The following is a 12,446-nucleotide window of genomic DNA, read 5'->3' on the forward strand; positions in this document are numbered from 1 at the left end:
GCTTCCTGCAATCCAGGACCTATATAATAGGTAGTGTCAGAGGAAAACCCATACAATTGTCAGAGGCTCCAGTCACCCAAGTCATAGACTGTTTTCTCTGCTACCGCACGGTAAGAAGTACCAACGCCAGGTCTAGGACCAAAAGGCTCCTCAACAGCTTCTACCCCCAAGCCATAAGACTGCTGAACAGTTAACCAAATGGCCACCAGACTATTACATTGACCCCTCCCACTCCATTTGTTTTGTACACTGCTGCTACTCGCTGTTTATTATCTATGCATAGTCACTTCACCCCTTATTTTTTACTTCAGTTTATTTGGTAAATATTTTCTTAACTCTTCTTGAACTGCACTATTGTTTAAGGGCTTGTAAGTAAGCATTTCATGGTAAGGTCTACACTTGTTGTATTCGGCACATGTGACAAATAAAGTATAATTTGATTTGAATATGCATATCCTTGCTTCAGGTCCTGAGCTACAGGCAGTTAGATTTGGGTATGTTATTTTAGGCGAAAATTGAAAAAAAGGGTCAGATCCTTAAGAGGTTTTTAAAGTACATCAGTGATGTTATTGAAGCAAGCACTGCCTCACTGCATGAGAAGAGAATGAGTGGATCAGTGTCTATTGTCACGTCCCACATTCTAAACACACACAGCCTCTTCTGAAGAGTTCACGGTCCATCTCTTCCTGGAACCAGACGAATGAAGAAACCCAAAACAATATCTCTGAAAAAAGAAGAGTCTCAAATCTAACTGTCAGCTCAAGCGAGGATTATTTCCCCTCAGGCGGCTCGCCACTTTTCCTTGGTAATCTGCCCCAAAACTCCTAGTGAAGCCTTTCAAAACTATTTATGCAAACAAACATCATGCACAGCTATTTATATTGGCACCACTTCTCACTTAACCACCCTCAACCAGGACCAGATGGGGCCCACTCTCTCTCAGTGGAGCAGAGGCAGCTGCAGAGGAATAGGGAGTTTAGTTCAGTAGGCACAGCAAACCAACGAGACCCAGCCCTGGCCAGACTGCACTGAACTACCTCCACTCATCCCAACTCATCATACTCCTGATGGAAGTACTGGACAGAGGACAGAGGTAAACAGCTCACCCCATGAGCTTCACCTTCAAAGAAGGATAGGATAGAATTCATGTCATTGAGGAGGAAAGTGACAATTTTATATGTCTGTTGTACCTAAATGTAGATACAGTAACTGATTCCATCAATATACTCCTGTAATTTATCACGTTCCGTAGATTCTCTGAAATATTGACATTCAAAAAGTTAAAGATAGCAACAACTTTAATATGTACCATGCCTCCTGTAGTGTTAACAGCCGTGGCTGTAGTGTGAAGGGTAATAGGAGTGACAGCAATGAGAAGTGTCTCCATGCCTTCCTCAGTGGGCCAGAGAGCTGGACCATGATGCACTTCTCCTTCCTGGCTGCTGGCTCTGGAATTAACTTTTCTCCGCGGCAGAGGGCCAGCAGCCATCTTAGGAGAGACCACAACAGAGGAGGCTGGTGGGAGGAGCTATAGGAGGACAGGCTCATGGTAATGTCTAGAATGGAATAAATTGAACGTTATCAAACAGCTCAGTCAGTTGCAAACCACATGTTTGATCCGTTCTATTGATTCCATTCCAGCCATCGCAATGAGCCTGTCCTCCTATAGCGCCGTCCACCAGCCTCCTCTGGACCACACATACTCAACCACATGAATAGCAACAGAGATGCAGCTACACTTGGCCAATAAGGACATGCAATGCACACGATGTTTGGACAAAAATAGATTGAACATATGCGGCATGCCCAAACATGAACGTTAGGAGATTTACGGAGATACACACACACAATGACACCACAGAAGCACTGGCACACCAAATATAGACATGTACTGTATACACCCTCTGAAAACAAACACACAAAGACAGCCAGAGGCCCTAAGAAGTAAAGACGCTATATGACATATACCAACTTCCAGTCAACACACACACATACACAACAACAACCTTACGTAGACACAGCCAGATACCTCAAGGACAAAGTACAACACACACACACACTGCACTGAGCAAGGCTCTCCATAAGCAGTTCTTTCCCAGAGTCACAGGAAGCTCTCTCAGTGACAAGCTACAAATCCCTGACACCACCACTGATGATAGCTTTACAGCACAGCCTCCAGAGTCCTCTGCCAGGCCCAGGCAGCCTACACACTCACACTCACACACAAGCACACACATACTCTCACACTCATACACTCACTCACTCACACACTCATACACACACACTCATACACACACACACACTCACACACATACACACACACTCACACACACACACACACTCACAAACACACACACACACACACACACACACACACACACACTCACACACAGAGTCCCAGGAGCACCAGAGTAGTGACTTGGGTCATTGGGATGTGCAGTTTGTAGTACTGCTATACTAGTGAATGCAAGGGCATGGATCCCCATCCAAAAGAATGTTCTTGCAGAGGTTATATGGTGTTTTGTAGAGGGACAGAGGGAGTGTCTGTAGCATCTGGGCAGCCCTAACTGGGCCTATTCCTATAATCACACAGACAACAACCATGTGTGTCTCTTCTCTACCTAGGTATATCTTCTATATTGCTTTATTGAAATAATTATGCAAATATGTTCTTCTCCCCACCTTCCTGGGTTAATAAAGATTGAATGATCCCCACTGTGTTCAAGTCAATTTGTTCACTCGGCCCTCTAGATGTTTGTTTTACATTTAACTGGGCACTGGTGTGTATTGCCACATCCCTGATCATCTGACCACTTCTCATTAGAATATTTAGGACTTTTCTTTCCATTTTGGATCATTTAGCAGCAGTGTGTGTGTGTGGGGTGTGGATTCATGGGGATATATCAATCCACCTTAATGAGATTGCTCACCTCTACGTTTGTGCTCTCATCCCTTCCCCAGGTTCTCCCTCTCTCCATCTGTCTGGCCTTATTACCATTTCATTAAAAAACTGAAATATCTTATGAAAACCCAGCAAAGCTTTGTGAGCTTCATTAAATCAGCATAAGAAATGTATTAAGTGGGAAGAGACGTGTTGGAGGCTTGGAGGCTTGGAGGCTTGGAGGCTTGGCATATAGCCCCCTGTGTTGACTTAACCTTTATCTTAGTGTTCTGTCTGATCCTGATGGGAAGAGGAACTGGAACTCAAACAGTCTGCTTAGTGCTTACCACAGGAACCAGGCTGAAATAACCAGAGCATCTTCTGCATAGCCTACAGTACATCCTTGGATATCTACTTGGTCCCTTAAGGGCTACTGTAGACATCTACCATGGACGAGGGAGATGAATGTAGTCTGTACACTAAATATTCTGAAGGTGTTAATGCAGGGACCATTCTACTGTACATCCCTAAGAGATTCAATCAGGGACCAAAACAATCCTACAGAGAGGAAATGGAGTGGATGGGTTTGTGCTAACAGCTCATTTGAACTCTGAATAAATTTCAAGGTGCTTCTCCAGACTGGAGGCTGAAATCGGACAGGACATGGTAGACTGATGTCTCTACAGCAAAGTAATTTTGTTGCTGTGTCAGCACCTGAGCTAATGCTCATGTCCTGTAAAATTGAACATGTCATCACAGGTAAATTAGGAAAAGAGTGGAACATAACACACATTCACCTGACAAGCAACGTGAACAAAACAGTCAGATTTGGGATTCAAGTTGTTTACAATCCCCTGATAAAGATACAGAATTCCCATTGGAATTTGTAAAGGCAATAGGTTAATAGATACTCAGTTCAAAACATGTCTAAATGAACATGAAAGATGGGGTATTTTAAAGAGCAGTTGCAAACTGGCCAGTTAGGTTTGCCATTACAATTACTGTTGATTTGGGCCTGATGCAGTGAGATCCACAGTGACTGTTCCTAATACATTATGTATGAAGCTGTCCATATGCACTTGGGCCATCATGCATGCCCTTGTGAAAAGCACAGACCACAGCAAAGCAATCTACATGTTCTGCCCCCCTTGTGTACACATATTCCTCTGTAACTGAAGAGGAATAATAACCTCACATCTCCACAAGATTTGACTTCTTAAAGATAATAATTCAGGTATAACACACTAAATTGAGAATGAAACACAAATGTGATTTTTATTCAAATTCTATTAGTAATTGTGTATTAAAATTAACAACAGTAGGCCTAGTAAAGCCAATGGAGAAAGTAGGTCTACAGTTACAGTTCTATTTTAAAGGACTATTGGTCCTTCTCTTATCAAGGAGAGCAGCTTTATCCATCTCATCTACATAATGTTGTCATGACCACTGCTTCTCCAGTCAACACTCAATACTCATACAATGTGTCACGTGCAGCCAGATACAATTGACCATTCCCACTACCTGTGTACCATCTGTAAAGGTATCCAAGGGCAATTCGACCACTGTGTCCACTGCCAACCTACTTTATCTCCTTGGAGAATCTCTGAAAGGATCAAAATCCATCTTTACCCGCGGCTCTCTGGCGCCACTCGAAGAGAAAGCCCGTAATCGCAGACGCATCTCCAGGGACTAAACACGCAATTACATTTGAGTGGAGAGGCATTGAAATATCCCCCTCATATCAACCATGACAACAACGATCATATCCAAGATAGAAGGGAATGAAGCTGATTCCATTTGGTTGGTGACAGCGGGAGTCGTCACTCTTGTTATTGTCAATAGGAAATAGTTTGAACTTAAATCAAGAAATAAAAATATATGTAGCTATTCAAAGTGTGTGTGTGTGTGTGTGTGTGTGTGTGTGTGTGTGTGTGTGTGTGTGTGTGTGTGTGTGTGTGTGTGTGTGTGTGTGTGTGTGTGTGTGTGTGTGTGTGTGTGTGTGTGTGTGTTATAGAGTCCAATAGAGTCCTATTGGCCCTGGTCAAAAGTAGTGCAATATATAGGGCATATGGTGCCATTTCAGACTCAGGAACTGTGTAACTTACTGGTTAAACAAGGGCATGTATCCATTTGTTAATTGATGCAATTACGCATTACGCGTAATGGTCACGTAGGTCTCCAGGCACGCATCAATCACTCGTCTATTGACCTGCCAAAGCCTTTCCATCCGCTCTCACTGGGACCGATCCTCTCCTCCTGATTCACTCCCCTCCTCTCTCCTCTCTCTCTCTAATAGAGAAAGATGGGAACATCATCGTCATTAAGCCGGTCTTACACCTCTGACCGGACAGATAGAGGCGCACAGAGGTCGTAAAAACGCGTTAAATCCACGACCATCCATTGGTGTTCACTGGTTTTCACTTTTAAATATTCATAATCCCCAAATCCCAATGTAAAAAATACAGAATAAGTGAGTAAGGTATAGTGTCTTCAAATGAAGATTGGATTTGTTTGGATAAATATGTATTATTATTATTGTTCAAGTGAGCACATGAGACTAACTAACTAAAATGATTATTTTATGATGAAGATGCTGATAAGAAATAGCAAAGAATCAGATATCCCAAATGAAAGAAAACACAACTGAAGGCTTTCAGTTCAAATATTGTCCAAATAAATATGTATTATTCTACGCATAATAATAACAAAATATGCTTGGTGGTCATTTCAGTTGGTATTATTTTATAATTGGACATGATACGCATCAAGAGCGTTGATCTATCTGACAGTTCCATAACTGTACCAAAACAACCCCTTTCCTTTATACTCTTATCAGTGAAGCAAGTGAAGAAGACTACTGCACAAAGCCGAGGGGACACGGGGAGTGCACAGAACACCTTAAGAAAACGCGATGTTAGATGTGATTGGCAAAGACATTATTCTATCCTTGCTGTCCTGTCGTTCCGGGATTACAATGACGTCACACTGATATCCTTGCATGGGTGAATGCTAAAGAACTATAGAGGCACAAATAATAGCACAAGCAGAGTCCATATCTTGCAAGTCTTACGTTATCCTTTAAGCCTTCTTTAGCTAATACAACAACAATTTTTGTACTTAATGACGCGTAATTTCATTTTCTTATCATTTCCTTCGGGGGATTATTCAAATATAAAACTATCTGCAGCTGTTGGTACCAGCCTCAACTCTCCCTCCTAAGTGCAATCATCTATTATTGAGCGAGAGGCCGTGCGTGGAAATGTGTGTAAGAAGGTGGATTTGAAGTAGAATTGGTTACAATCGATCAAGGGTGAAGAATATTCCTGATGTTAACAAAAGAAGCAGCTATGTCTTTCTCTCAGTTTGGATACCCTTACAATGCAACTTCACAGGTAAGACAATATCAACATGCTTTTTTCTCTCTCAATTTCAATGTGACAAATATGTAAACAAACTAGCATTATTTTAATTTGAACAGCTCACTCTATAATCTAGATGCAGCACTGAATGGTTGCTTTCAGAATATTGACAGCTATTTTCAGGTGACACTTTTGTTTAATCAAAATATCGACAGACATAAACACAGGTCCAATTTAATTGAATTATGAATGTACTCACGTGTTGTTTTGATCTGACAAAAGACCTGTGTTTATGACTACGCTATAGCTCCGCTGTGTAGCCTAATTGCGCTTTGAAGTTAACAGTGAACCTTCCCAACTTTATCTTTCAGTCAGAGATCTCTGAATTTGGTATTGACAATTACTATTATTTAGAAAACGTGAATTAGCCATACGGATTTATCATTTAAATATATTTGTTTGGGGACAACTGGACAAATGTATGCAATAAAAGTTCTCAGAACTTTGATTCAACTAGAAATAAGTTATTATCCTCTAAGAGTATTAAAAGTTTTAGATCCTTTGTTTTCATCAAATTTCAGTAACCTACAATAGCTTAGTCAGGCAGTGTATGAATACTTTGGGAATTCCTTTTCTATAAAATAAAAAAGCTAAATTAACTGAAACACATTATTTCCAAAATGGTACCTTATGATTTCACCTGGATATTATGTAAAATGCGATTCTAAAACTGTTAATCAAATTAGGCAGACACACAGCACGCGTTTATAGCTAGTCTCCATCTTACCTGAATTGTCCTGTATCTCAAAACCATATCAAAATATATTCTAGATATGAATATAACAGAGCTCATGCGTCAAACACGAATGACATGTCTATCCTCCACAATTCTCTTCATGCAGTTTTTCGTGTCGGCAAACCCCAGTACGACTTGCTGCGATTCGATTTCCAGGTCGGTCTCTGACGGGACGAGCGGTACCCAGACTCCTGCTACCTTCTGCTGCCCTTCCTACGAGAACCGGCTCCTGTCCAGCACACGGACAGAGCTCAACGCGGCACTAGGGATGTATAGCTCGCCCTACGCTGCCGCGGCCGCCGCCAGCCAGAACTATGCCAGCTACTTCCCCTACAGCGCCGAGCCCTCCGCTGCTATCTACTCATCTCTGGTACATCCCGTTTAATCTAATAGTGAATGGGGGTGGCTGGGATGTGATCGATCAAGATGGATGTTGATCAAAATTACTCTCCAATTATTTCGTTATTGAAATTACTTTGAGTAGCATGTCTGCCTGATAGATGGGTCGAATAGACTTTGCAGTTTTAAAAATACTCATATTTAGGCTACCAGTAGCCTATTATGTTTCAATTTGGAAAGGAGTAAAGTAGCACACAATTTACATAAACTTTGTTTCCAATATTTAGAAACAAATAAAGTTACCTAAGTGCTTCATAAAGTTGTTTTCTTATTTCAGAATCCACAGTATGAAATGAAGGATGGCACAGGCACTCTGCATTCTGGCATAAGTCAACCTGCCACCTACTATCCTTATGACCACTCACTGGGCCAGTACCAATATGACAGGTATGGAACCCCACACATTCCTTATCTGTAGTGCATCAGCTCAGCTATTCCTTGTTAGTGTAATAAAGCCATATAGCACCCTGTTATGCATGAGTAATAACTTACATTCAAGGAATCACACACTTCCAGAGCAAAAGGTCACAATATATGCAGCTCTATACTGCTAGATAGAGCAGAGCTGTATAGTCTATTTTTCAGACAACACTCCAGGAGTGCCATGGGTCTGGGTGAATAGTTTATGAGTTTATATGCTAACGTTGCTAACGGCTAATGTGTTGTCTGCTATTACTACCAGGTATGGGACTATGGACTTTAATGGGTCAGCCAGGAGGAAGAATGCCACACGTGAGACCACCAGTACCCTGAAGACATGGCTGTACGAGCACAGGAAAAATCCCTACCCCACCAAGGGGGAGAAGATCATGCTGGCCATCATCACCAAAATGACCCTCACCCAAGTTTCCACCTGGTTCGCCAACGCCAGGAGGAGGCTAAAGAAGGAGAACAAGATGACCTGGTCACCAAAGAATAAGGCTGGGGACGACAGGAAGGACGACCTGGATAAAAGTGACCAAGATTGTGTCACCAAAGGTACACATCCTCTTCCCTCTTCCGTCTAGCAAAGCATATTAAAAAACATCTTAGAGTTTTGCACAACGATTTACAGTAGCTTGCTTCCTCTTAAACTAATCCACATCACCTACAATAACAAAAAAATGTGAATTGATCAAAATGACAGCTTCTGCTCCTGAATATCACTACTATTCCACATATCATGTTGTGTGTATTTGACAATTCAGATTCCAGTGAAAATGATACTGCTTCTACTCCTAATATCACCAGTAATATTCCTGTATATTTCATCATTCAGATTCCAGTGAGTGTAAAGATGAGAAAGACCTTCATCTGAGTGACCTGGAGGACATGGAGGACGAGGACTGTGACAAGCTGGACAGTGACTGTGAGAAGATGGCCCCCAGGGGCCCTGAGGAACAGAGGGACCTCCACAGGGCCATGTCCGGTGGTGGTGTTGGCCCTGGAGGCCCTCCAAAGAGAGACTGCAGCTCAGAGCTCTCCCTCTCCTTGCCCAACAGCTTCCACCACTCATTCCCATGTGGTATCAGGACCCTACCCGCCCTGCCCTCTCTACCCGCCATGCCCTCGGACTTCCTTGATCCACTGGTGAAGTGCAAGCCCCCCTCCACCACCACCACCATCCCCACGGGCACTCACACTGTGTCCCTGTCACACTTCGAGGTGTCGGACCGGGACAAACCGAGGATCTGGTCTCTGGCGCGTACAGCGGCCACGGGGGTCATCCTGGGCTCTGCTCACCACGGGGCCCCAGAGCTCCGGACAGGGAGTATGCTGGGAGACTGCCAGCTACAGGGGACCAGGCTACCAGTGACTGGTACCGGACAGTGTGGGCCCCTCAGGGGCCTCCAGGATCCTACTAACATATCCAATGCCGAGAACCCTTTCCAGGAGGGCCCCTTGTTGCAATCTAAGGTCTATAGTGCAGGCAGCTACAACCACAAGGCCCTCCAACTGCACTGTTCCTCCTATCCTGCGCTTTCAGACTCATGCCAGTACTCCACTATCGAAGGTATGTACATGTTGTGACACTTGTGTTCAATTTTGAACGATTGCAATTGTGAAATTACCAGTGTAAAGATATACAATATTGAAATGTGTTTCAGAAATGCACATCTCTTTCACTACTATCAAAAATAATATTGACAAATAAATGGCTATACAATGCAATATTACCTGGCTGCAGCAAGTTTTTTACAGTGTGGTTTCTGTTGTTGTCTAGGATTCCCCAGTGGGAAGGCAGAGACAGAGCCCTCGGAACTCAGTGACACATGTGTGACCCTGCAGGATGACAAGGTCACTGCCTTCAGACCTGTGATGAAGAGGTGAGGAAGGTGAGCCTTCACACACACACATACACATACACACACACACACACATTCAACTTGTATATTATTCAACAAAGCATCTAACCATCATCTGCTAATCCAATCATTTGGATTACACCAGTTGTACTGAAACTTTTCTCTACTAACACAGGTTGATGGTATTACATATGTGATCTTGTCTATAAAGTGAATATGTTATTGGATTACCTGAAGACATATGTCAGTCTATAGTTAAGCAAATACTTCTACATTTGACTAATGATTTTATATTAGAAGGTATGTTCTTTTACGAGGGTTGATATTGTAATAGATATCAATAATTAACGAGCTTTTCTTTTTTCTCTCTCTTCCCCTTAGGTTGATGGACACGCAGTCATTACACAGTGGGACTTTTATTTAGCCGGTATTAGGCTATGCACTATAAAGACTTGGGATGACGAGCATCGGACATCCTACCTACCTTACACCTGGGAACCGCGGCGCTCCGCAGTCAAAGCTCGATGAGCCCTGTCCAAACTGTGGAAGCTGCCATGATTTTGCACAACGTTGTTTTTATGGTGTTGACGATGACTTTATGCAAGACTTTCAAATGCAACGGTATGGGAACTGACGGTCAATTCATGATGTATGCAATGGGCAATCGTAGTGTAGCAATGTTATTTATTTATTTGTGTATTTATTATTTGATTCCTCAACTGTTCATTTATTTATTTCGTATGTGTAATTTAAATATTTTGTTACATGTATTGTTTCAACTGTGGTTGTGTGCTATTTTTACCTGATTTAACGGGGAAATACTTAGCTTGTTGTTGGTCTTTCTGTTCGCTAAAAGAGTGGGATTTATTGAGTTGGGATCGGAATTGTCTATTGTGTGTGTGTCGACCTGGAGAAATTGTTGATTGTGGTGTGTTCATCTCAAAGATAATTGTGAGCTTATTCTGTGTTTGCCATTCATGAAATATTTTATAAGAATGAATTTTTTAAAGAACTCCTCGTTTTTGGGTAAATATTATTTCCAGAACCTTAACATTGGTAATCGGCCAATTAACACCTTTGAGACTGTTGCACTAGATCAAAGTTGATCTTCTTAACGTGGAGAATAATAGTGGAACATTGTTGGAAGGTCATAAATCAGTAGAATTCAGTAGAGAACGTGAATGAACGTTACAAGACCAGGAAGAAAGGGGACAGCATCTCTCCATTGTAATTATCTAATCAGTTGTGGCATCAAACACTTTGTTACTGTTCAGACAAGCAACGAGGCAGGAATACGGGATGAATGCCGCTTTGTCCGCTGTGTAGGGAGCCGCCGCAATAACTTACTTGTGTTAATTAAAAGGTCATTTGTAGTATCAAACCCATAAGGGAACATTCACATGGTTTGTGTGGGTTAGACTTTGGTTCTACTGTTTTTGCCTGGCCCGTTTCATTCATAACTGATTGATATAACACATGAGTAAGTATTAGGCCTGTGAAACTAAGCAATTGGTCATCATACGTAAAACTACTAACACGAAAGCACTGGTTTCTTATTCCTTTCAACTTGAACTTTGAAGTAAGTTATTTTCAGAAAATGATAAGAAAGTTCATAGTTTATATTTGACATGATTATGGGCATGACATGTAGTATCGCATAGCATATTGCTCACTCCACAGTAGAAAACTCGAAAAACTTTTAAACAAAATGTTGTTGAAAACACTCAAATGCAATGCAGAAATGTGGGCCTAGTCTGAGATGGATATTGTGCAGACTTTATTATCAGTGGACCAAAAGAAAATGCTACCTCATAAACCAAAATAACGGTGTGACCTGCTGCGAATGACCCACAGCTTAGAGGCATGCAAATGAAGCCACCAAAAGATAAACGTTATTGCAGGTCGGATTTGGAGGATTAGAGCTTGTAATAAGAGTATTAGTTCTCGTATTAGGTCTATTGAAAGGGGCTGTGGTCAACGTTGTAGGCCCGGCCTATGGATGGGGATGGGGGACCCCTCAGTAATGCATGCAATGATGTGACTTCAATGTAACAGGGTTCGGCGTAATTCCCTAGGAAATATCGTGATGAGGAATTATGATGACAATAATAACATCATATTTTGCGATCTTTATTCCAATCGTCTCCTCTGTCTCTTATGAATTAAGCTGGTATGGTCTTTACAATGGACTTTGCATTTAGTAATCAAATTATAAACATACAGGTAGGCCTAGACCTATTGTGTTGTCCACACACACAAAATAGACCTACATAGAGGCCTGCGTAATAACAATGTCGTTACGTTTCTTTCTGTTTATCGACTATGACTGAGCATTTTAAATAACATAAAACCTCCTCTGTAACTTACAGATAAGCAGAAGACACACACTTTGATCAACTCTTAAAAACACTTTTAGAAAATCTAATACCTGTCATCAAATGGGCCTACTTTGCCACACTATTCAGGACAATTAATCTATTTCCATCTCTTCATATAGACAACCTTCCCTTCAAAATAAATCAAAGGGACTTTTTGCCCACGAGGCCAGATAGAATGAAGGTGCGTGATGAACATCTGCTGACAGTTCAGATACGTGGTTTTATTTTATTAAAGGTCAACCGACCGTGATTTCAGATTATCCATCCAGATCACCAACTCAATGCAATCTGTCCATACAGCCAGGCAAGATATGTTTCGGCAAATCTCTCTAAATATAATATTGGGGA

General features: G+C 41.8%; 1 protein-coding gene across 2 annotated transcripts; it reads left to right on the forward strand.

Moving 5' to 3' along the window:
* The first annotated feature begins 5,832 nt into the window (after nt 1-5,832).
* On the forward strand, nt 5,833-10,732 carry LOC139563201 (Iroquois homeobox protein 6a-like). Of its 2 annotated transcripts, none has more exons than XM_071381545.1 (7): nt 5,833-6,273; nt 7,143-7,406; nt 7,713-7,822; nt 8,118-8,413; nt 8,694-9,428; nt 9,639-9,750; nt 10,102-10,732. In XM_071381545.1, the coding sequence occupies exons 1-6, from the start codon at nt 6,208-6,210 to the stop codon at nt 9,743-9,745; spliced, it is 1,578 nt and encodes a 525-aa protein (XP_071237646.1). In that variant the 5' UTR covers nt 5,833-6,207; the 3' UTR covers nt 9,746-9,750; nt 10,102-10,732. The 2 variants fall into 2 exon arrangements, with proteins under 2 accessions (XP_071237646.1, XP_071237645.1); XM_071381544.1 differs by having other exon boundaries at nt 9,639-9,741.
* The last annotated feature ends 1,714 nt before the right edge of the window (nt 10,733-12,446 follow it).

The sequence above is a fragment of the Salvelinus alpinus genome, chromosome 33 (assembly GCF_045679555.1).
Source record: "Salvelinus alpinus chromosome 33, SLU_Salpinus.1, whole genome shotgun sequence".
Classification (NCBI taxonomy): Eukaryota; Metazoa; Chordata; class Actinopteri; order Salmoniformes; family Salmonidae; genus Salvelinus; species Salvelinus alpinus.